Genomic DNA, 26,924 nt, shown 5'->3' with positions numbered 1-26,924 from the left:
ACGACCTCGACAGCGGACCATCGGTCTCAGGGTCGTCTCGGTAACAGTCGTAACGATCGTCGGGGCCATCGTACCCGGTGTCTAGTGCACACGGTAGTTTACAGTGACAAATGGTAACCTCGCGGGCGGCATTGCGCTTCCTGATTCTCAATCGCGTTGTCGGTGCAATTAGAAATCGAGAGGGATCCACACCGTTCACGGGGATCGTTTCTCGCGATCGATCGCGAACGATAATTGACATCGTGCTGATGTTTCGCGGCGACCTACGCGCTCAGGGATGCGCGGATGATGTAATAGGTGGTATGCGTAAACAAAAGGGACACTGGATCGCGCTGCTCGTCCGTTCACTGGAGAACCTTCGCGTCACGTACAATCGCTGGAAGAGATACAGTGAATCTCTTTGAAAGTACAGTATCTTTTCCGCTTGTACGTTTGGAACGGATTGTGCCTCGGTGTAACGTACAATTGTGTCGAGAATCGGAAGTACGAGTAGTATATCAGAAATATGGAAAACAATGCCCTGTGGGGGAAAATGGTCTCGAAGCGTGTTAACGTGTAATACTATAAGTCGGCCAAGTTCGATGAGAAAACACGCGTCAAGTATTCGTAAGAGAAGCGCGACCAGAAAACGGCCCGTTCCATATATTTTAGAAACATTGCGAACTCAGCGATATTTAAGGTCGCTGGCTCTTGCTGTTTTTTTTTCGTATCGATTCCAAAAGTGTCACTGTACTCTTCGGTAGATTCGAGCGTTTAATATCTGTGACTTTCGAACGATCTGTCGCTAAATAAGTTCGCCTTACGTCGATTCTCGTTTCGGTGCGTTTAATCGTTCGACACACTCGGGGTCACGTCAGGCAAAGATTAATCCATAAATTCTTGCGTGTTGGTGTTACGTCACACATCGACGAAACTGACTTATTTACATTTGTGTAATAAAAACTCGATATCGCAAAATCGATTCGTAACGTCAGCAATAGTCAACGTATCGATTTTTGACCGTTTCGAAGTGCCTACTTGTTTTAGAAATATTTGATCGTTCGTATAGATTGTTGCGACATTGTGTTTTTAATGGTTTGTACCGACCAGAAGTTATTGCTCTTTCGGTTCACGTACCGTGAAAAAGAGGCGGCGAGTACGAGTATGTATGCATTCCAATCGCCTTGGAATTGACGAGAGAATTCTTTTCAAGGAAAAGATTCTTCGTTGCGGAAGTGCTGCATCTGTTATTACGATCACACTAATCGTCGAGGACGATTCTCCCCTCGATTACGAGGAAAGCAGATCTGTCGAGCGGGCAAAAATAAAGGACACGATTCTTTTTTTTTCAAATATATAATAAAATTACCTTTCAAAGTTTTATTCCCTAATAATATTTAGAAAACTGCTTGTACCAACAAAGAAGTTTCTAAAGCAAATTATTTGCGGTTCTGGACGAAAAATAACACATTGCACGCATCGATATTTGTTAAAAATATCTAGAGATCGCTTTTACCATATTTACACATCATTTTCGAGAAGTCGATACGATGAGCTATTTTTATTTTCAATTCACAATTAACCGGGAATATTTCTATCTTCCAATAATATTATATAGATACATATTGACAATTAAAAATATAAAGTAATTATAAACACCTTCTTTTAAATAATGGTCGGTATAACACGGACGACAATGTTTATAACGGCTTCTTTGATCTTATTAATTCTGTTCACTCGTATATATATATACAAAACTTGTTTGAAATATGTTCTTGCATGTTCGTCAATTACGAAGATACTTTTACCTCTTAAATTCGAACTACCTTAAATTAATACCCGTGTATTAAAACTAAAAAAGAACAGTTCGCAGATATTCGTTAACGGAGTCGCGTGTGTTTCGTCTATCGAACAATACTGTTTTCCAATTATCAAACGTGTCACAGACGTATCCAATGAATTGCACGCATTTTAACGTCATCCATTCTTCTCTCAAATTAACGAATCGTAATCGCGTGCACGCGTATCGTGCAAGCTGATCTCGTAGACGAACATTTTTATCCAAAAAAATTGTCTACTCCAGAAATAAAATAACTCTCTCCTTGTCCATTGAATAAAAATAAAAATTCGTAGAATCAACGTAGGTTGGTTCTTGTCTCTTGACAAGATCAATTTTAACGTCTGGTTCGAGCACCGTGGTCATCGATAAATTGTTTACTGCGTCAGTTAAAATTGGTCCAGCGTACACCGATGCTCGATTATCACAGAGGAGCTCGCGTAAGATTTTTCGCGCGCGGAACTCGCGCGTGTAACTCGCGCTAGCGTCGTTCTCCAATCCTGTTTTGTTTGCCAAGTTGATTACGTGGCGAGCAAACATACTAATGACTCGAAGTACTCGCTACAATAACATCCTGTTTAGCGTCTCGTCTTTTGCATTTGGAAATTATTGCCGGTGGGCCGTTCGCGTTTGGGAATTAACGGCACCCGATCTGTCGCTTTGTTTGCAAATTGAACAGGCGTGACAAAGGCGACCCCATTGGCTGTTCGCCGAGGAAATATTTAATTCGATTTAATTCGATTTATTCGCGCGGAATGAAACATTTTTATCCGTACAGAACAGGCAGGAAAAATTTAATTTCGATCTAATAATATATAAAATATATTTTCGAAATAATACACCACGAGACGTTATTGGACGAAATTTGTGTACATTGGAGGGTACATTTTTTTAAAATTTACTCTTTTCGATGTGAGTTTGTTAAGAAGATTTTAAGAAGGTCGTTGATATTTCCTTAAATCGAATGTTTTTCAGCACGCGCGTGTTTTTAATCTACATACGGACGAATTCAATCAGCGTGATCGCTCAAGGTCGCGGTCGTAATGTATTTTTTCTTCCATCGGGGACACAGTGCAACAAAATAGAACTCGAACGATAATAAAAGATAATGTTGCATCCGATTATTAGCATTTGCTATTAGGTAAGCCACGTGTAAGCGGTAGATAAATAGCGGAAGAAGGTGGAATCGTTTGAAAATAAAATCTTGGATGTAATTGTTTCTGCATTTGCAATTTTAAGTGGCTGTGATCGTTAGTCGTGTTCATTGAAAAACGTATGATTCCGTTCGGAACAGGTTGGCGGCTTTGAAACTTCTTTGAAAATTCAATGTTGAAAAGAACAAGTTGAGAAAAAAAATTTACCCCGTAAAACGCTTCGATTTCGTCTACTAACATTTTTCACGAGTCGTCAATATTTTTGAAAGTATTCGACCGTATTATTTATTCTCTGTAAAGAGATGAACACGCGTGAGGCGTGTTTTGCAAAGATTATGAAAAAAATTTACGATAAGAATCAGCATTTGCGAAGACACGATTCCGAATTGTTAAATCGATCGACAAAGCGTTCGATGGAGTTTTATGAAAATGAGAGCGCCGTTCTTTAAATTTCTAGTCCAAACAAGATAATTCACATCGTGCATAATAATCAGACGTAATCGGCTGATTGATTAGTCTGTATACAACGAGCTGGCGTGCTATCGTACGTCGTTACTTAAGAGTCAATAGCCCCGCATTGTGATCGCGAGGGATCATAATCAATGAAAACTCTTGGACTCATAAATCGTGTGGTTTGAATTCTTTATGCCAGTTTTACGAGTTTTCGCAGTTGGAACAAGCGAGCATATAATACGGTCCCTGTACGAGATCAAACATTGCATTTTTTTACAAAAGGATTAACATAAATTTCTCTATTATCTTTAATAGACATGATACGCCAAAGACGGGAAAAATTATGATCTAAATAAATAATTCAAACGACGGCTCGATCAGTTATTTTTTCGATAAAAATTATCAATGTATCGGTTATATTAAATATTATTAGTCTCGGTATCTCGATCAAACTTTCATGTTCTCATTTTATAACGTGCACGTGTTCGTGTTTACGTATATCGTAGGCGTTACGTTTCTCTCGGGGTTACTCGAACTTCAAAATCCCCCATTTTCTAAATATTTCCCAAATATTTTTCTTTCCTTGGTTTATGCCATACCGATCAAGATACTATTTAGTTCTCTACTTTCTCATTCTCTACTTCCCACGGTTTCATCCAAGATTATAAAACTCGGGTAATTTTTATTATTTTCATCTATAAAAAATCATGCATCTGGTGCAAACCTAGACAAATACGTGCGCGAAAACCCCGTACCGAAAAGTCTGACGGTTTCTTTGAAAAAAAACCGAGAAAGTAGTCAATGTTTTTCGACCGCGTTACAAGACCCCGTTAAGGATACGTGTACAGGAAAGAAGATCCCTCGATATAGGAACGCGTTCAAATACCATAGATCGACCGTGAAACGAGCGGGCCGCGATGACGTAACACGGACGACCCGCGCGGAAGATTCGAGCAGGTTGTTCACGAGGAGGTCAAGGCTGGTCGTACCAATCGGCTCGTAGCGATTCACTCGTCCCCCGATTGCGAGCGCAGTCATTGGTTCCGTCGTCGTCGACTTTCGCGAAAATAGAGTAGCGAACGCGTTATTATTGCGACTGGAACCCTGCCATTTCCCCGATCCACTGTAAGCGCGTGTAAACCCTTGGAGTTTCGGCTCCCGATAAATATCACAGCTGAATCCATGCCCGCGTGTCTCTGACGCAAACGAACGGACCGAGATTTCCGTACCGAATATATCTGCGCGGTTCCTGACGTACACCTCGGGAATTTTCGCCCCGCGCGCGAAAACACCCGATTGACCTTTCGATCCGTGGTGGGGGAACGGTCGAGGCGTACTCGCGTTCAGACGTTCACCCACATCTCGTTAATTAGCTCTCGGGACCGCGAGGTTCACGTTTACGGACAAGGAGATCGCGTCCTTCGCTAGGCAGCTCGTGATCACGCTCGAAGGAAACTTTCTAAGAACTTGGCTCTCCGTGTGAAGAGTTTGTCCCCGTTCCCTTTTGCACGATTACACTTTACGCGAGTCCACCATGCGCCGGGAAACGGTGTGCGCGAGGGTTGGGTCAGAGACACTGCTGGAACCCGCGTACACCGAGCCGACGAAAAGATTCGTTGGTTTTGTTCGTGGGAGATTACTTTTAGAAACATTGGGTCGTTCGAAAAGTCATTTCGCTTCTTTTTTTTTTTGTGAAAATGACACACGATTTTTTTAGAGTAAATATTTTGTTAAATTATATATTCTCCATTTTGGAAAACGAAATTACTTTCCGAACTACTTAATAGTTTGATCGATCATTTCGACGTTACCAAATGATCAGATTATTGGGAAATCTAAAAACAATGAATGGTATATTCCTCTGGCGATGTTTACTTTTTATTAATCGATATTCCTCGTTTTTTTTCTATTTGTTTTTTTAATATAGGAGTGACACGTATCGATCAATATTCATGGCTTGTAAATGTTCACTTGAGTTCGAATATTTTTAAATGTCGGGCAAAGTCCTCTGAATTTCGTTCAGGTTTCTCGAATGCGCAATCCATCGTTGCTCGAAACACGCGCGTTTCAAAATTTTTATTCATTAGAACACTATGGAGATTGAAAACTTCTGACAGACTATTATTCATTGCTGAACAACGATCCATCAGGATTTGTTCCGTTTCGCAAAATCAACAGATTATGGCGTTCGTTGCATCGCGGATCGATCTTCGTGTCACGGATCCGGCGAATTTAATTTATCAAGTCGTGACCGCGGGAAAATAAATTACTAACGTAATAATCAACAACGGCCTTCTGTCGTCTCGTTTCAAATGCAATTGTATTCCGCTTCGGTATCGTACGCGTTTTTCGAATGCAAAAAAGTGCAGCGTTACACGATGCAGTTGAAGGGGCGGGGGCAAGGTCGGAGCAGTCATATCGGGTTGTTCGGACAGTGATGTACAATTTAATAAAATGTTTACACGCTCTAAAAAAATCGTGTTTCATTTGCACCAAAAAAAACGAAACTACTTTCCCAACAACCCGATAATTCCGTTTCGAATCGTTTCGGAAAAGTATCGAGACTTCAATTTTTTTTCTTTCCCCGCAACTCGTGCTAAAAATAAAACGCGCCGGATACGCGAGCACATTCGAGATATATTTTCGCGATCGACGCAAACGAAGCTTTTTCGATAACGCGTTCGGTACGTCTGTGTATTTTATGTCGACGAACCGTTTATAAATAACTGGAAACGAAGTGTCTAAGATCGTGCAAAACTTTCTAGATCCAATATCATCGCAAACATTGGAATCTCCGCTGCCAAATTTCACCTAACGATGTTCCAAGGTTCTTTAGATCGTTCCCTGTCCAGCGAAACTTGAACTTGCCAAAAATTGAAGGTCTTTCTCTATCGACGTTTACGAGACCCTGGAAAATTCACGTTTCTCGTGATCGTAACTTTTAACGAACACGGAGTAATTATCTCTCGGTCTCGTTGGAAAGTAATTGCGATTTGTTCGACAGTCGAAATGTTGCCAACGTTGATCGTCGTTTCCTTGTTCGTTGCTATCCGACAAATTCGGTTCCTTTTACTCGCGTACCGATCTATCTTTTGCGAAATTTGCGTCTTATCGGTGACGCAATACCAAACGAACTTGCGCGTAAACAGACTGTTTTTATCTCCACTAGTCTGATTATATATGTTCGCTACAATTGCTACAATTTAACAACAGCTCTGTACCAATTAACCATCACCTTTTTAATTTCTTTTTATTTCTATTACTATCGAGCAAGCAGAACCAAAGAATGTCGCGTACATCTCAGATTTAGTAGTTTTCTTTTCACGAATGTCGCGTACATCTCAGATTTAATAGTTTTTTTTCACAAATGTCGTGTGCATCTCAGATTTAACAGTTTTTGTTACGATTAACAATCGCAGTATTTGCGCGTAAATTTCCAATTGATCTCCACGCGTGCGAATAATAATTGTTTCGAAGGAAAAGAAACAATTATTTTTATAAATACGACTACGCGAGTTACGCCATTCTTTCTTTCTCTTTTCTTTCGTTGAAGATTAATAAACAAATTGACTCCCGTGTATACTTTACGCAACGTGGATTTATCGTCTGTACAATTGTACTTGGGTTCAGGCTGAACATTTTCTCGTCGTAAATCTCTGTTACTCCCCAAACAAGCAAACGTTCGTATCAACTTTCTGTATTTCGTATGCAACGATCTGTCATTATCTTTACCGTTCGTAACTGTTAACGTCTACAATTTTCAAATTGTTTGGAGGACATATGAACGCATTAACGCAATACGTTTGATAATCCCTCTCGAAACTACTGTCCGGGTTTTACGACGTTGTATCAAACGTGTGAAAACTGCGTCTCTGCGCCAATCAACCTTGCTTCCGGTTAATCCCCTCCCTCGAGTAGGGCAAGAGGGATGAGTAGTAGAAAATTGTTAAAAAAAATATTTCACACCGTGAAATATATTTTGCATTACCTCAGAGTATCTGAATATTTCATCCGCGTACAAAATACGTATTTTATCTGTATACAATGGTGGAATTCATAGTATCTATAGATTCAAGGTCGGGTTGTAAAATTCATCATTCGCCTTGGCGTAACCAGTGTTATTATACACCTGTATCGCATTCGCTCTTTCGTTTTTCTTTTCTTTTCCGTAACCTTGGCTTTGTTTTTTTTTTTACAGCACCGTAAAGCCATTAACAGGGTAAATAAAATTTTATAAAACCTACGGGCTCGTGAATAATTTGGTTTTACGAGAAGGGGCTGCGATTTAAAAAAAAAAACACACACACAGTTTAGAAAGCACCGATCCGAGGGAAAAATGGTTTATCGAGCGTTTTCTCGTGACATTTTGAAACTCGCGTTCTCGAACGCTTGGAATAAATTTTGGTTTCTCGGGATTTCGCTCGAAGATAAATTGACGCTCAGAGGTCGCCGTTTGATTCGTTCAACGAATGTGTTTTACGCATGCAGATTGAAGCTTCGAAACTAAGCAGCTGTTTCCTGATGGGCCCCAGGCGCACGAGAATCTATCAGTGAACCTCCGTAGCTGATGACACATTGTTGTTTCCTCGCTGCGACCAGAAGATTCGCATTATCGTTTCTACTGGTTACTGGAACCAAACCCAATGCCGCCTACAATCGTCGGAGTTTCGTATCGCGTTGCAATTTTCTGCGGAGTAAATTCTATTTATTCGTTTTCATTCCTACAAAACACGATCGTTAATGCGACACCTACCGATAAGAACTGATCGGAATTCAAGCGTGCGAAACTCTTCGGTTTTCAGCTCCTGGGTCTGGACCTCTCGAACAAAACACACTCGAAACAATTGCAGTCTGAAGTAGAAAACACTTCCTCGATGCAAATATTGGCTTGTTCGGAAAGTGGTTTCGTTTTCATTTCTACAAAACACGGTCTCTCGTTCGTTAATGCGACACCTACCGATAAGAACCGATCGGAATTCAAGCGTGCGAAACTCTTCGGTCTTCAGCTCCTCGGTCTGGACCTCTCGAATAAAAAACACCCGAAATAATTATATTCTAAAGTAGAAAATACTTCCTCCATGCAAATATTGGGGTTGTTCGGAAAGTAATTCTCCAAAATGGAGAATATATAATTTAATAAAATATTTACACACTCTGAAAATATCGTGTTTCATTCTCACCAAAAAAATGAAATGACTTTCCGAACAACTGGATAGAAAATGGAGGAAAAAATCAATAACGAACACAGAATTCACCAGTACACGATACACTACAAAAGTTGTTCTACAATTTCGGGAACTGTAAGTATATTGTTATACAAACGTCCGCGGAGAGAATTTCAGGAACTGTGGGTACATTCTTCGCACACGGATTAATTATATCGTTGCAACGAAAAAGGTGTTGGATAATTTTGCAAATTTTCCGCTACGCCGAACAATTTCAACCCGATCCCCGTAGTAAGAGGTGCATCGAATGTTTACAATGTCGCGCGAAAAAGTATCGTCTGCAAGTGGTAATAAATTTCCAGCGATAGCTCGGTTAAATAATTTCGAAAAGGAAACATCGCGAAGTTAAACAAGGGTTGTGTTTGTTCTATTAACGAAAGCTCTTTGTCGGAGGCAATATTGTTCAGTACATATTGAGAGACACTGTTGATCTACACACAACGTCGGGCTGTCGCCCAAGTGTGACTCTTACACACGTTCGAGGCGTTGCTCGTCGCTCGAGAAACGCGATTAGGATGATTCGAGCAAGTTCCACGGACTGGCTACCGGTTATAGTCTGACCGAGTTTTTACACTGTCAACGGGACGGAACAGGTTCGTGACGGAAAAGAACCCTTCGTCCTTCCCTTGAGATCGATCGATCGACCTCGAATCGAACCGAGGGGCTCGATACCCTCCATATTTAACGATTTTCTCGTCGTTTTATTCATCCTTCGAAAATTTCTTTCTTTCCAATTTCGTGGTAGATTCTCTCGTTGATTAATTTCGATTCTTGTTCACGAAAATGAAACGATGTCAATTCGTAGCTCCAAAGTACGTATGTTGATTTCTTTTTCGTGTATTCAGAGTGTTTGCGTTATTACGGGCATTGGATTTTTTATCGCGTGTAGCAAGTACGTGTAGGAAAAAATGGAAAAACGAGAAAATTTCATTTTATGTTAGCAACTTTGTATCAATTTTCTATGCTTGTAATATTTTTCGAGCAACCACGGTCATCTTTCATTTGTCAAATGGAACGTTACAAGTTTCTTTTTTATATTGCACGAAAGCGTGTTTCAAGCTTGTCCATAATACCGGGAATTCAATTTCTTTCCAACGCGGTAACAATTTCATTCTTACATTTATTTAATTATCTCTCAGTTCCGTGCCACGAGACGTAACAGGGTTACGTTAATAATACCGTATCCTCGGAACATAAATTATTTTCGTGCGGTATACTCCATGTTTCTTTTAAAATAATTCATTCCCTCGTTGATTATGTGTTCGACATTGTACGAATCGTTAACATTGAAGAAAAATGTTTCCCAATGTTACGTAAAGATAGTGATTCATACGTCCATCGTGGTGTACACGCTACGTACATCGTGTATCGATTGTGTGACATTAAATATCTCTGCACGCCGGACAGTAACATAATTGACGTTCGCGACGTTTTTTTTCCATCGTGACGATCATTGAAAAACATTAATTATTTATCGATTCTTCGCAGAAGCGAATTTGCACGATTTATTTTCGCAGAAACGAGTCGTAAACACTCGAGCCAACAACAGAGATCAATTTTGATGGTCGTTTCAAAAATATTTCACAACATCGATTCTAAATAGAACTTTCCTGGCATTTTTAGACACGAACGGTTCAAACAGGCGCGGAAAATTCTGAAATTCTTTTCCTCGGTGGTAAACTCCTCGATGTAGCTCACCGTGTGCACGTTTTTCCCAGAAAACTTTGTACTACGTGTCCACCATTTTACACTTGCGGGAAGAAATAAGCTATTTACGTCTCGGTGGTTAAATACTCGCGGACTTGACACCTGGTCGCGACTTTGAATCTTATTAACGCACCACTGTGATACGACGATGATTCATTGGACAGTAAGTGGTCACCGGAAGAGCAGGACTATTTTAAGTAACTTTCATCTGTTTCGAAATACCGCGATAAAGTGATCTACCGGAACTGGAGAGAAACGACATCGTTGAGATATTTCTTCGGAAACGCTTTCTGGAAAGACGATAAAGAAAAAGATAATCAACGTATAGGTAAAATACTCGCACAATAAATATTAGAATACTTTTTTGCCAGTAACCAACGATTATTCACACGAGTAAAAGTACTACAAACTTGAGAGTTAATAACGGAACGAGATATCTTCCAAACGGGTATTTTTACAACCTGTCGATCTTTTCCCAAAATTGTTCACGACGTTTTCGCACGGTCGTGATTTTTCGTAATACGCCTGAATAATTTCCACGCGTTTCTTCGCCGTGTACTTCTCCACGATAAATTTCCCATCCGTGTAGACGACACGTGTCGAGTTTCGGGTCGATCGGTTCGAGATTTGAAAAATAGCTGGAAATTCAAATCGACCGGTGACCATTGAGACACCCCGTACTTTTACGAAACAGAAGCGTTCTCGAGGGCCAGTTAATACGTATACATTAGCCCCGTAGCTTTCCCGATTTCACAGAATCCAATCATCTCATGTTCTCTAATCTCGGCCAGGATACCCACGGGATCGATCGATCGTCCCGTACGTTTACCCTGGGTCCTTTGAATCTCCCACCTCGAACGATCGGGAACCGATTTTCCATGTCGTCGCGCTCCCACGCTCGACGCGGTAGCTTTTCAGGGAAAATTTACGATACTGTACCATTTCGTTCCTCCTGACCTCCCGTTCATCGTTGTAAACATCCAACGAGAACGAACATTGTTAACACCGATGATAATCGGCGATAATTGCGTCTTCAGACACGCTTATACGGCACTTCGCGAGCACACGCGATACTCCTTACGTAACGAGACCTCCGGGAACATCTTCTTCCTTTCGTGAAACGCGAAGGCGACGAACGATTATGCCCGATGAATCGTCATCTACCGCAAAACCACCGCAAAAATCCACTACGTTGGAAATAACGAGTCTCGTTGACGAGAAACGATCACGTGCCCGACGTGTTGTTTTTCAACCTTTATACGGAACGACGATATCAACTGTGTTACACGCCACGATGAATCAGCGACGCTCAGAAATTTATTGTTACCCGTACGAGCGTACCCTCGTTTGGTTAAACAACGCACAGCAGCGGGAAGAGTCTAGTCTCTGTAATACGGTGTGTCTCCGAGGTCGCGTATTCGTACGTACATATGTATATATGTATATTTGCAGTCCGATTTCATCGGTTCGTCATTGTGCACCTTCGACGATTCGAAATATGGTCGTCGAACAAAGTTTATACCAGTTGTTGCACTTTTCAGGAGTTTTCACACTCGGACGGGGCACGCTTGGATGGTTATTTTTATTTTAATTTGCTTGTCAATGGCGAACGTCTCGCTACACAGGATCCCTCTTGCGTAATTTTTTGTTCGTTAAAAATAAATAGTTCGCGAAGAGTCGAGGAAAGGGAGAATACAGCGTTTCTGAAGTGTAATCTACAGAGTGTCTCGTATATCTTGCACGGTTTAATATCTTCGTTATTTTTATCGATACAAAAAAATTGATCAAAACAAGTTTGTTTGGTTCGCAAATAAGAATTTTGAAACTCGTCTTTATTTTTTGTTTCCCCTTTTTTTTTGTACATTAATATGTATCCGATACTGTGATCTTAAAATAACTTTTAACGAAAAGATTATGCCAGTTTAAAGGCCATTCGAATATTCAACGTGTTCGAAACGATGTCCATTGACTTCGAGGAATTTTTGGATAAAGTTTGTTTTAAATTAGAACAATTTCACTTGAAATAAATTTTGGCATTGTTGCTCCTAATATTTATAAATACGTATACTGCCAATGTACTCTTGATCTCGCAACATCGTGGCGAATATTCGAACAACGAAAATTTTATACTCGTCACATTTCTCTACGCTAAGCATTTCGTGAAAATGATTTTGAAAATCGACCAAGATTTTACGAGACAACTGTACATCGATTTAATAGCGTTGATAGATTTTCTTGAACGCGTGGTATTCAGTAACGAGTGGTTCGCGATGATATCAACACGATGAATGTCCACCTCATTATGCAAGAATGCATAGAATGCTTCGAATGAATGTTTCCTGAACGTTGTATAGGTCGTGACTCAAAAATTTGTTGGCAAACAGATATTTTCTCATCTATGTGCATAAAAACTCGAATTTACAACAAAGTCCTTATCGTGTCAGAAAATGTGAAGGAAAGTTCTACATTATTGTTCCTCACGATGACACGAATGCACAAATTCGCTCGTTGCGCGAATAACGTAATAGAATCGTATTGAGAAGTCAATTACGCTCAGAAAGATGAATAACGACTTCACTGTTGGCAATGTAGTTCATTCAAAACTATGATGGACTATGATAAGCGTGTCACTGAAAAAGCAGAGCGTGACTGTTCGAAGATTAAAGCGGAACTGTTGGTTCTTTCTTGTGTCTCCATCAACGAAGAATTGAGCCAAATTGGTTGGTCAGTGACTACGTAAAAAATTGTCTTTTTTAACAAAGACAAGATTAAATGATTCATTGCAAATCATACTATGCAAATTCTTATTCATTGCGTATAAGATCTTATTCATTGCATACAAGGATCTTATTCGTTGCATACAAGATCTTTATTCATTGCATACTAAAACTGCATTCTCGTTTCTTTTTTTCCCAACGTTGGGAATCGATTCGCGCGAGTAGATAGTGAGGAAGGACGGAAATAATACGTCCTGTATCGAAATATAGTAATCGATGCGTCAGTAGTCACTGCACATGACCTGTTCACGTTCTGTTTGTCCTTGCAGAAATTAGACTGCAAGCCATCTGTTCCTCTACGCGGTTAGTAGATGTCTCCTGTATGTGGTCAGACGACACACGTGTGTCTGCTTTGAAGGATTTTCACAAGGTAATATTCTCAAATCTGTGCTTTTCTGGTCCATTTTTACGATACTTGGAAAGGACGATTGTAGAAAGGTCGAGGCAATGATATTAATAATTATTATTCTGTAGTAGAATATTTTTTAGTATCAATGGGCAGTTTTTGAAATAGGGCAAGTCTTGAACTTTAATCTTTTCACAAGTCTGTTAAACGTGAATGGATGTAGAATACTTGCCGTGCTTCGTGTGTGTTTCAAAACTCACCCAATTTTTTCCAACTCTTATTTTGACTATCGATCTTATTCGTACTAATATTGTTACAATCGTACGTGATTCAGTAATTCAAAATACAAGGTTGAAAAGAAATCTGAGATCACGAGGATTCGAACTCGAGACTCCGAGTTTACGAAGCAGGTGCACTGTACGGTCCGCCAATGTACACTTGGTAAAAATATCAAAGTTAAAGACTCTGACGGTGCGATTCTTAAATTATACAAAAGGTGTTCATTGGAACTAGTCTACAGAACATTCGACCCACGAGAAATATAAAAATTCTCGGGAGCAGAATTTTTCTATTTTCAGTTGAAAAGGATCCCCTCGTGGGCTAAAATCCATCGAAAACAAAAAGATGATCATTTGCATAACCGCGTTTTAACCTCCTCGAGAACGAATTCTTTTATACAAAACGAACAAAAATTGAAACTCGTATCGACTCGATGTTTCTGAACTTTGCAACGATATTGCATCGTATAATGGATAAATTTTATCTCGAGCATCTATTTGTAATTTTAGTGGTAATGTGGTTTAGTTAAAAAGTAAACGTATGCACGCGTGTATAGCAATGCCCTCGAAGTTGTTGGCGTTCGTAATCGCTCGGTCTATCATACCGTGCGAGGAACGCCTGTAGGCGTTCGACGAATGTACTCGGTAAACGCGATTAAGCGATTCACGCACACCATTCCGTACCTATTTCGAAACCCTTCGTGGAAATTATGATCCCATTACGAGTCACAAGCCGGTTGGACACTTCGCGTATCAAAGCCGCTAATTGCCACGATTGTTCTTGCTACGACTGGGTCAAGTTTTCTTCGCAATTTTGCGTCTCTGTTGCCTGCCCTTCAATTCCCCTAATGATTCTCAATAACATGGAAAAGTGGGTCGGGGCGATCTCTATCAAAGAGATGTGGTAAACTCACGGGCAAAATTAACCTTACGTGCTCCTACGTTACCGCGACATGTGTTGTTTGCACGAACCTCTGACCGAGCAAACACAATACCCCTTTCTCTTTCTTTATCGCTTACCGTCGACCCGAAATTTATTATCGTTAATCGCGCGATCGTTGCGACTGATTAATTAAAAATTTCACGCGTTGAAAGGAGTTCAGGGGTGGCTCGTTTCATCGCGATTTTGCGGTGAAAAACCTCGACGAGTTTTCGTTTCGGACTGTTCTCGGATCGATCGGCGCACCGGGAATCGAAAAAATCGCTTATTTAATTCACCGTTCGAAGGAACTGCATCGATCACGGTGCTATCAATTGATAATCGCGAAGCGAGCTCTTCGATTATGCAGAGGCTTTTATCGTGTCACGATCGGGCATTCGTGACCGATTTTAAACGCGACTCTCTTTTCCTCGAACCGCGAAAAACATTGCAAAAAAGATCGAGGGTCTTCGAAGAGAACAGGATTCACGGCTATCGCCGATTTAATTATCGTTGTTGTTATTTTCGACGCGAAACCCGACGTTTCGAGCCGAACGCTACAAATTTCTTTGCAAATCGTTCCCGTGGATTGTGCATTCAAAAAAAAAAAACTATTTTCGATGTGGGAGATGTGAACGTGTTTCCAATTACGTCCTTGTTCTATCACGAAACATTCGACGTTTCTTTTTTTTTTCCTTTTTTTTTACCACGCGCGTAACAAATAGAAATTTACGTGCAAAAATACACACATATGTACACACGCGCGCGCCCGCATACTTGAAATATTTAAAATCCAAAGGTCGGGAGGCTCGACCATGCCGATTGTATAAATACGCAAACAACCGTCTGGTTTAACGTCACGTCGCCTCTTATCGCGTAGAATATCGTCTTTTTTTTCACATTTTCGAAGAAACGTTCAAAATACATGTCGATTATCCAAACACCCATGACAACCACGTATCGACTTGTTCGCTGCCATCGTTTTATCGCGAAGCAAGCGTTCAACGTTTTCTTCCTTTTTTTTCTAAACCACGCGCGTAACAAATAGAAATTTACAATCAATTGCACGATTACTCGTCGACAACGGTCTTTTGTCGGTTACAGTTGGTCGTTGAATTGTTTACACCGCGTGATTCGTTCACCCCGACGTCTTTGATCTCGGTTTAATACGATTGCGTAAGTCGCGAGAAGCTCGTGATCGCTCGTATTTCTGTAACGAAAAATACAATACGATAAAAGAGACGACAGATAATGGAACAAATAAATGGTCTGCAGACAACCCGCCCGAATAAATAGAGTAATAAACAGAATAATCAGGCATCGTTATCGAACTACTTATCGTGTTTAAACAGCAAATACATTTATTCTGCCTGCAGTGGTGGAGAATAAGATATGTTAATCGACTTGGAAGCGATCGTCAGACGATTAAAGTTATCGAACATGTGACATTAAGTGGAAACAGTCAATACGACACTATGACTCAATCGTTACGATTCTTAGTAGTGCTGCATGCAAATATTGGTATAGTATGGTGTTTACGATACAAAAGCTGAGATGTAGGAAAAACTCGATTAACCAGGATATAGATACCATAAAATGGTAATAAAATAATGAATAAAACACGCAAAAGCTTAGAAATTCGTTCCAAAGTCCCGCAAAATTTTAATTCGCGGAAGTTCCTGGAATTTGACGTCATTTCTGAGAATCCGCGAAATAGGAATACCTCCTCGACTATCATGTGTTCCTGATACCAAAGTCTCAAAATCGGTGAAAGTTTTAGAAAATGTAATAGGATCGTATTAAGAAAATGGAAGCAAGTAAAGGGATAAAATAAAGCTTTTTTTGTTCCTCGAAATGAATTTATTAAAGTACATCGATACATTGGTGATACAATTGCATTATTTCGTTTCATTAACATACTCAAACGCATTATAAAAATGTTATTTTTATAATACTCTACTTTTTCTTATGTCTTAAGTAACTATTTTAAATTCGCAGCCATTAGCTCGGTATTACCCGCGACCCAGAACCATAAGTTCGTCGCGAGTAATACCGATTACCAGATCTCACCACGTGGAGGTTACTGCGAGTCTCCGATCGCAGGAGAGGACACTCTCTTTCGTAATCCTTCGTAAATTGTGATCATGCTTGCGTGGCTCGCGAAGCGGAGTTGTGGGGAATTGGGGTGCTCCTTTCGGCCACTTCCTTCCGAATCGGGCCTACTTAGGAGAAATGGGACCAACCTAGTGGAACCAACTCCACGGTTCGCGTCGCGTATTCCCAATTTTGCCTGATTTTGTTCGTCGATGTAATTGCTTGGCAGAAGTAAACGAAGAGACTGAAGGAACATTGGTTCTAACTTTTGTTCCATCTATTTTTCTCCGGGTCTCCGCTCGCAGCAACCTCCACGTGGTGAGACCTGGTAATCGGTATTACTCGCGACGAACTTATAGTTCTGGGACGCGGGTAATACCGAGCTAATGGCTGCGAATTTAGAATAATTATTTAAGATATAAGAACGAGTAGAGTATTATAAAAATAACATTTTTATATGAAAGTATGAAAGTTTGAGTATGTTAATGAAACGAAAGAATGCAGGCGTGTCCTTCTTTTTACGTAATAGATATTTAATTCACTTTAGCGTTATTCGTAATGTATTCTATCGTGCGTCAAAGAAGAATTATTAACATCGTTATCGAAAAGAAAACGTGTTCCTAATACTTCCGCGATAGAAGAATATGAAATGAATAACAATTTTTATTTAACGTCTATTCAAGCCTCATTGTTCGAAGTACGATATTACGTATTAAAAATTACAATAATAAGTTACTTTATCATTCTGTGCGAAACCATTTGTGCGATAACAAGCAGTGTAGTAGTTAATACGACGGTTAAAAATATCGGATCATTTCGTAAGTCTGCTTATTTTGGCGTAACGATACCATAGAATTGTCATCTTCTTGTATTACTTTTATTTGCAGATAAAATTATTTATCGTTGTCCGTTTCATGGAACTCTGTTTATTTTCAAAGACTCGAGGGTCAATTTTGATATGAAAGTCGTGAAAGATTTTGATTTCGAAACTACTGTCACAAATTCGGAATAAAATACGACCGTGACTGTTAATAATCGCAACAGTATACCTAGAACCACCTTCTTAACGAAATTCGAAAAGAAGAGTGACGAAAACTATTATATTAGATGTAATTGCAATACAAATAATTATGATAGAAATGTCCGTGAAACAAGTGATATAATCATATTACAATTCTTTTACAGTAGAATGTTTTGCACGAAACAATTTTTTTTACAACAGTATACGAAAAAAAATTTTTTATTTCTTAAGATCAATCGTCAGAGTACTGCAGCGTAGTCGAGTTCCCACCGAAAGCATAATTTTCGAGCTTCTTTTAAATTTCTTAGCAACACGATAGCATCAACGTATTTGAGAATGAATAAATTGAAAAATTCTCCAGCAACGAACGAACGACTACATTAACACCGAATAATAGAATCCAATGTAATCGTCTCGCAAACAAAGTAGAAACTTTGTTTCTCAGAACGTACGAACTCGTTCGAAAAATTACAACCGGTTTCATCCAATTCCATCCAATTAAAAGCAACGGGTGCTGGTACGCGTGAACAAATAGGTTATTTAACGAAGATCTTGTAATGTAACGAGCGCAGCTGCGGAAGATCGTTAAAAAATCGTTTCCACACAAAAGACCTTGCACCCTGTTCAGTCTGCTGGGCTCTGATAAAGTCAGCGTGCAATTTCACGGTAATTTATCATCGGTTACCGATTTACACTTGACAGTGAATCAGCTGTTCGCTGCTTTATCTCGTTACAGAGAGTGCAGTCCTGTTTGAGGACAAATCTAGGACGTGGATATTCGCGACGCGAGAACTACCTTCCTCTCATCGAACGAAACCATTTTCTCGTCGAGCAGGGAAAATAATTAATCCACCGATTAATCATCGGAAGGCATTCCTATTTATTCCTAAGAAAAAAAAAAAAAAAAAAACGAAAACGTCGAAGGGAAGAAACGGGGCAATTTACACCGACGAATAATGCAGATCGAACGTGCAAGTAGAATTATTCGTTCGGATATAAATGTTCCCGAGGTAATGAAAATTTTAATTGCAGCGAGAATTCCGGGCGGGAGGGAACTTTTCCAACAGGTTTCCCGCGGTTTGATATTGCCTCGAGGACAAGAGTAGTCGAACGAATGGAAAACCAACGATTGCATACCGAATGCGAGATAATAGGAGATAAAAGTGATCAAAGAAGAAAGCTCTCAGCGACTTACCGTATATACCGGTTATAATTGAATATCGACGAATCGTTTCACCTATATTCCATCGGCGAGCTATCGTTGCTCTTCTTCCGTGTAAACTATTTCCATGACCGTGGAAATTCACCGACGTTTCCGCGTGACCGTACGAGATCCCGGCGCGTTGTTAACACGGGGTAAATTTAATCCAATTAAGCGACGAGATCGTTCTGTTGTCCGACGGAAGTATGCTATGGACAGTGACGTAAATGCGGTCGAGTTTTACGAGGCGCGGTTTCAGATGGGTCGCCGATAGTACAGCACCGAAAGGACGAAAACAAGTAACCGGAAACCGAGGTCGTTCGATGTTCGACGTTTTCGTTAAACTGCGGTAACTGTACACATCGACGCGCCGACCGCAGAAATCGTCCCTTTTCGCGATCACGAATGTTTGCAAACTTTTGCACGACATCACCGATATGGTCGTGTTTCGATAGATGTCTTTGCGCGGATATTAAAGAAATACGTGCCAAACCTACGCAGAATGAAATATTAACGCTATCGTGTCCAATCGGAACATTTTCTACAAGCTTTTTATCGGAAATACGAAATATATTTTATGAGTTATCGAAAGAAATAATTACAGCGCACTGTAGTTTACCGTATATTTTATTCCTCGAAGGTATATCGTGCTTGTTAGAACCTTACACAGCGTGAGACAGAACTCAAACGAAGATGGTATCGGATGCAGTTTGTCTGGGTTCTGTAATTCTTATCTACAGCGTGAAGTGAACCCAGAACTTGTTCCACCGCAGGTATATTTCTCCTAAGGGATGAATTCTTTTGTATATAAATACGTTTAGACGTATTTTATTTTCAACACTTTGCGTAGAGAGTGATTCGGTAATACGTGAACGAATTTCCTGTTAACTCCGACTGTGTACAAATGTTTTCGTATTTTTGCTCATAGTTGGACACTATTGTATCGCGTATCGACGTTCCTTGCAACGGACGTTAGTTTCGAGCGATATAGAACTATGGTGTATAGAAACGGTCTTCTATGTATGTTTAGATTCAACAGAATGTAACGTATACGATTATTCGTACCTGTATACGAATACGTATCGGTTTGACGATTCAGCATGCCTGTATGTTTCATCAGTTGGTTATTTTATTTCAAAGGTGAAACATTCAACCTTCGACAAAACCTGATTAGATATTGTATAATTACGAATCAAACAAAGATCCGATTGGTATTGCACGTAGGATCTCAGCTGTGAGAAACTCAGCTGTTAGGAACGCAGCTGTTAGGCACTTCGACACTGGCGAAGTACGAACTGTAGCGTTATGTTTTCGTTGCTATGATTGCTACCAACGAGACCTATCGCAAACTATGTTTAGTTCAGAGTAATTTTAAGTAAGTAAAGATAAGATTCAAAGGGGACGAAAGAAAATGTCGTATGTACAAAAATCTGGATAATTTAAACATCTCAGTGGGAGGATATTTTTCTCGTGTCGTTTTAAATTTACAACAAATATGTTATTCAAATTTTCACGATTTTCTGCTTCGTATCGCGTTATACAGTCTTCTTTAAATAAATTTTGATACTCAACGAGTAAAGAATTGTATCGATAAACTTACCTTTTCATTAATTGAAATATACGTAAGGAAAGTATTTTATCTAGAAATTGTAAACACAGAAATTTCACGCAATTTACCTGTCGTACAAGGTCCATGGTTGTGAAAACTCAATTGGTGCAACTGTTCCATAATCCGGTGATAGACAACTCGATAATCCGCTTCGTATCAGGAACGAGACGAGGACGATTTATGACGCGTTGGATCTCCCTCTCCCTTTGTTTTCATCTGTCCCTGATCTCACACTGTTACCCACGTTATCATTTATATTTTATTTTGTACATTTATTCTTCCAAGTATTTTGATCACTTTCATTTTTGTTTCAACTCCTAATATTTTAATTGTAATTCTATTTCGTGTTTATCACACGTTTTCTTTTTAATTATTATTGTACATTTTTCTTATCCTCTCTATCTCCACACTTGCATATTGCGCTTACCTTGCATTTTGCTTGCATAAACGAACTTTCTCTCTCTCTCCCATTTTCTTCCATTTTCACGATCCCTCTTCAATTATATTTATTCTTCCAAGTATTTTTATTACTTTCATTTTTGTTGCAACTTGTAATGTTTCAATTGTAATTCTATTTCGTGTTTATCATATACAGATCACACGTTTTCTTTTTAACTATTATTGTACATTTTTCTTATCCTCTCCATCTGCACACTTGCATATTGCGCTTACCTTGTATTTTGCTTGCAATGAACGAACTTTCTCTCTCTCCCCCATTTCCACGATCCCTCTTCAATTATTCGTCACGAACGATCGTACGAGAGATGCAATTAAGTATTTACGATCCGATATATACGATTGTTAGTCGTCTAACGATGCTTGACGACTCTTGTTACAATTCGAGCAGTCTACCGTGGAAAAAGAAATCGGCGAGGAAGTAAACGTTCAATTACCGGTATCGTTAACGATGGCCATGTTAACTGTGTCGGCCCAGTTACGTCTAACGACGATATACGATGGTATCGATTCCCCCTGTGTTTTACAGAAAACACGCGACGCAATAAACGAATTTCACTTCGTTCCGACAATAGAATGGACAACGATCGATTTACATGTCGGAGAACCATGTATTACACACATATATCTGTACAACTGTCACAGACGTAATCACTCGCTTTACGATAACTTCTACTTAGAATTATTGGGCCACCTACTTTTTCCACCTTTTTATACAAATAAATTATCTTTCGCGCAATGTTAACCTTTCTCCACATACAACGGAGTACCGTTTAACGGCCAATAGTTTTACTATTGTTCAACACGAGACATCATGCGGGACAAGTTTTACATTTTCGTGTATTTCACAATTATCGTTCACCAAGAGGTATCGACGATGTAACTACGAGGCTCGACTGTCGAAAAATTACAGAACGAATTCGAATCGCGTCAAATATTTGCACAATTAGTTTCAACTTCCACTCGAAGCTGGTACTATCTCGAAGTTAGGCTAATGAACGTTCTCCTGACTCTAGAACGCAAACAGTTCAGCCGAAGTCCATTAAGAAGCATCAGACGTTCAAACTTTCGACGATGATACCAAGATCATTATGTAACCCTCTTGGATGACCTTCTCCGTGTTTCCTCGATGAACAAGTAGCGTCTGGCTAATTTCAAAATCAAGATTGCGACCGTGATTCCGGGCTGAAATTTCTTAACTTCTTGCACTCGGAATGTCACTTGCATCGACGTTGCATTTTACAGGGAAATTCTATTGGGTTTTATTTTTCTATTTCATTTTTTTTTTTTCAGTGAAAATGAAACACGATTTTTTTAGAGTGTACAAACATTCTATTAAATTGTATATTCTTCATTTTGGAAAACGAAATTACTTCCGAACAACCTCAATATTTGCATCGAGGAAGTATTTTCTACTTTAGACTGCAATTGTCTCGAGTGTTTTTCGTTCGAGAGGTCCAGACCGAGTAGCTGAAGACCAAAGAGTTTCACACGGTTGAATACTGATCAGTTCTTATCGGTAGGTGTCGCATTAACGAACGAGAGATCGTGTTTTGTAAGAATTTGTTATCCTCTTTCGACAAAACAACCTTAATCTTACGCAATGAATATTGTTTACGGAGTTCGACGTTCAGTGCATCCTCGATTCGTCAAAACATCGTCGAGACGTCCTCGCTTCTCTAAGGGTTTAAATGTCGCGATAAGATCCCTCGGCGTTATCGTACTTTTTCCATGCGACACTCTCTCGATTCCCTTGACAAATGTATTTACCTTCTGGCCGAGAAAAAAAAAACAAACGAACGATAGCTGACGCGTTTACGACAGATACGACACAATGTGGCGAAGATATACGTGTTTGAGTAAGAACGGTTTGGAATTGTTACATCGACGCAAAATTATCGTTGGAAATCGTTACGTTAAAATGATCACATCTTTTGATTCCGAGAGAGAAGAAAATTTTGATTTTAAATTATCGTTCGATTGATCACGTTCGAACGAAATTATCGTTTGTAGTTATCACGTTAAAAGTGTTACACCGAGAATCAAATTATTATTCGAAATTACACGTTCGAACAAAACGATGGCCCGTAGTTATCGAGTTGAAACGAGACGATGTTTTGATATTATCGCGTTCAATTACGATTCTCAGTTTAGTTAAAGGTAACGTTGCCTGTTTCAGGACTAAGTGCTTGCGAAAGGAAGTCTTTTATATTCTTAAGGAAGGAGCTGCCAGTTCGACTGGCCAATATTATGAAGGAGATCCACCTGCTGCCGGACAACTTACTGAGAATGCCTAGTGTGGGTATAATTAATAATTTATACGCCACTTCGTTCGAGGATATCATGCACTTCGAGAAGGTTGAAGTCAGCGAGACCACTTTAGACAAGTGAGTCTTCAACGTCAGAACAGTCACTTGAACGATTCACGTTCGAATTTGCTCGTTGCGACAGCACGTGCAAACAGACCGTTTCTAGGAAGGGGGTTTCTTCGTGGCTCGGTTGAAAAAATCGATTCTCTCGTTCCTGTTTCCCCCGAGACTTGAAATTGCGAAAGTACAGATTTCGAGCAACGCGAATCGAAGTTCGAAGAATCGACCTACTCGAACTTTAAACTCGTTTAATCGGTGTTTCTTAACCGGGTGAATACGACGTCTCGAAAACTGATCAACCGGCTTGAAATCGTCATTATAAAGTAAACAACTAGTTTGTCGTTACGCGTAAAGATATTTTTGGTACACTACCGAGATAATCGTTGATAACTCTTTTATTATTGGAACGAATTGTACGAAAAAATTCGCGGAACGTCGTCTACGAGTACATTGACCAACGAAAAAACGTTCAAGTTCAATTCACCGTGTACCTTTCCCCGTAAAAAATGTTCAATATTGACCATTTTTCGAGGTACGAGGATGCTCCCTTAAGCTTCGATCTAAACGCGATATCTGTACAATATTATTGGGTTGTTCGGAAAGTAATTTCAATTTTTTTTTTGTAAAAATAAAACACGATTTTTTCAGTGTACAAACATTCTATCAAATTACATATTTTCTATTTTGGAAAACGATACGACCTTCCGAAGAACCCGATATCAACGATCAACGTCGAACGCAAAATACTAACGAAAGGATTCGTCTCTCTCTCTTTCTCGCAGATTCTGTCAGGCGTTGGTGAAAATACGTAACAGGCACAAGGACATCGTCGAGACAATGGCGCAGGGTGTCCTGGAACTGAAAGAGTCTCACGACGTCGACGTACAGACGGAGAACAACATTCAGTATTTCCTGGACAGGTTCCTCATGTCGCGAATTTCCATTCGAATGCTGATCAATCAACACAGTAAGTTCTCACGAACGGTTCTTGGAATTCTTCTTCGACGGTTCCAAGAAAGAGTGACTCGGTATCTTGTCAGCGAATAGATCAAGGGGATCGTCGTTGAACACATCGAGGATTTGCAACGCCTCTACAACGAAACATTCTTTGTTGCAGCGCTGTTGTTCGGTAGCGAACTGAACGAGCACAGTAGACACGTGGGATCCATAGATCCGTCGTGCGACATTATCAGCGTCGTGAGAGACGCTTACGAGAAAGCGAGATTACTCTGCGATCAATATTATCTGGCTAGCCCGGAATTGATAGTCAAGCAACATAACGGCAAGTTTGAAAAATGTTGATTGTACTATATGTATCGCTAGTAAGTAGCTTAAGACACGAACAATTTTCCGTAATAGGTACAGCGTGTAAAAATTGTGTTCCACGATCAGAAAGAGAGATCGACACGGTAGAACCTCCGTTACCCGAACTGGCAACGATATATATCCAAGTGCCTTGAATAAATTGGTATCGATATTGACAACGGAAATAAAAGAAAGAATGATTTTGGTTCGACTCTCCGACGAGAATTGAATTCCTTCACTTAGAAATTTTTATCCATAGTACGTACGCGTGAAGAATGTGCGTACACCTGACCGTTACACGCCCAAGATGTCCCCTGAACAAACAGAACCTGTTATTATTCCAAAGGCAATCTCTTCGCGCGCGTACCGTAGATAATCCTGTTCGCTAAGGTCACGTTTCGAAGATTACCAACGAACGCAATTTATTCTTTCACGGTACTCCAATTTATCTATTAATTATTTCGTATCGTTAGCTGCTAAAGAGATTAGAAGGATCATCGATGACTCGCAGGATTTGCAACGTTCTACGATAAGACGCGCGAGATAGCCGACGAGTTTCTCAAAGAATAGAACCAGCCGCGAAGTGTAATCTTATTACGCGCGTACTATATATAATCTCTTTCTCTAACCACGCGACTCGAAATTCACCAACTAAGACACTTTTAACGTCAGCGAGGTACATTCTTCACGATCTGTAGGTACTTTTAGATTTGTGAATTATTTTTTATCCAGTTTCCATACTTGACCCTACGCGATACCGCTTCGATGTTATTAATAGGCGTGGACACGCGCAGAGTCGATTTTACACCGAATACTGCACATCGGAATTAATTTTAATCACACCGGTGGAACCTTTTAATAGCAGGAGAAATATTCAAGGACAAGGTACGTCCGTGATATCGAAGTTCGGGCAAGGAAGGTTCTATCGCGTATAGATAAATCTGAGCGTGGAATTCTGGAAAGATGATAATATTGGGTTGTTCGGAAAATGATTTCGTTTTCCAAAATGGAGAATATATAATTTGATAAAATGTTTACACGCTCTAAAAAAATCGTGTTTCATTTTCACCAAAAAAAAATAAAATGAAATGACTTTCCGAACGACCCAATTTAATTTACGAGTCTACGATACCTCGAAGAGTTCCGTGTCTCATGGTTGTCCGTGTTTCTTTGTTTCAGAGCTCGAACGATGTAGCCACATTAGGATAATTTACGTGCCAAGTCACTTGTTTCACATGTTGTTCGAACTCTTCAAGAACAGCATGCGAGCTGTCATGGAACACCACGGTACAGACACGGACTGTCCAGCGATAGAGGTGATCGTCTCGCGTGGCAAGGAAGACATTTGCGTGAAGGTAACGGTTACCAATCATTTCGCGTATTACCCACGGATGATTTATCTGAACCTTGATGCGTTCTCTCGTTTTTTGGAAAACAAATTTTCGTAAAACGACTCTACGGTACTCTTCAGTATTGCGGAAGAGTACCGTGAAGTTGGAATCAGAAAGTAAAAGAGGAAAGAACACTTTGGACGTTCACTGTGAAGGAAATAATAGTCGAAGTAAAAAGTTTTCAGCGTTTTTCGTTAGATGCTTTTTGCGAGCCATACCTCACGATGCATACGTTGCATCTTGTCGTTGCATACTGCGTTCTAAAGGCGACGTAACGCTTCGAAAAAAGTTATGCGACAGTTTTGCGTTCAGTGGATCCGGTTGTGCGTTGGAGCGTTCCAAAGTGGAGGTAAAAGAAGAGAAAATTCGATAGATTCTTCGGTAGCGCTACGACCAAGATGATAAAGCGATCTAAATTCGATCTGAATCCGAAAATTCAAACTTTGTTAATTTCATCGTCGAAATGAAGAGAAAAGAAACGCTCAGAACTTTTTACTTCGTCTGTTAAAACGACGAGTAACGCTACTTAAACTCTTGACCGTGGATGAATCATCCGCGGTGCACCGTGAAACTGTAAAGTCAGAATTCGCCTCGAGTAACGAATACAATGATACGGTTATCACCTGCACACGTGGAAATTGAATTCCACGTTTCGTCAGCCGATATCCGATAGCCGATGAATCGGATATCCCGCGCCAGGTGTGCTGGTAGTTACGTGAGCCGTAACGTTGTCGTTAACACCGAAATCGGTTTCCACGCAACGGTGATCGATCGAGACGCAGATTCTACCTGACTCCTGATCA

General features: G+C 40.0%; 1 protein-coding gene across 3 annotated transcripts in view; it reads left to right on the top strand.

Annotated features, from left to right (window-relative positions):
• Window positions 1-26,924, top strand: part of Pdk (pyruvate dehydrogenase kinase) — a 32,554-nt gene that overhangs the window by 452 nt on the left and 5,178 nt on the right. The window contains exons 1-5 of one of the 3 annotated variants that reach the window (XM_076324004.1): window positions 17,096-19,764; window positions 23,236-23,443; window positions 24,208-24,392; window positions 24,543-24,707; window positions 25,910-26,085. In XM_076324004.1, the coding sequence (XP_076180119.1) occupies window positions 23,307-23,443; window positions 24,208-24,392; window positions 24,543-24,707; window positions 25,910-26,085 (663 nt within the window). In that variant the 5' untranslated portion in view covers window positions 17,096-19,764; window positions 23,236-23,306. Of the gene's footprint in view, window positions 1-17,095; window positions 19,765-22,392; window positions 22,576-23,235; window positions 23,444-24,207; window positions 24,393-24,542; window positions 24,708-25,909; window positions 26,086-26,924 lie in introns of those variants that run through there. The other 2 variants (XM_076324003.1, XM_076324002.1) reach the window with 2 other exon arrangements.

Source organism: Ptiloglossa arizonensis, chromosome 12, assembly GCF_051014685.1.
Source record: "Ptiloglossa arizonensis isolate GNS036 chromosome 12, iyPtiAriz1_principal, whole genome shotgun sequence".
In the NCBI taxonomy this organism is placed as follows: domain Eukaryota; kingdom Metazoa; phylum Arthropoda; class Insecta; order Hymenoptera; family Colletidae; genus Ptiloglossa; species Ptiloglossa arizonensis.
This window is presented reverse-complemented; position numbering and strand designations above follow the sequence as displayed.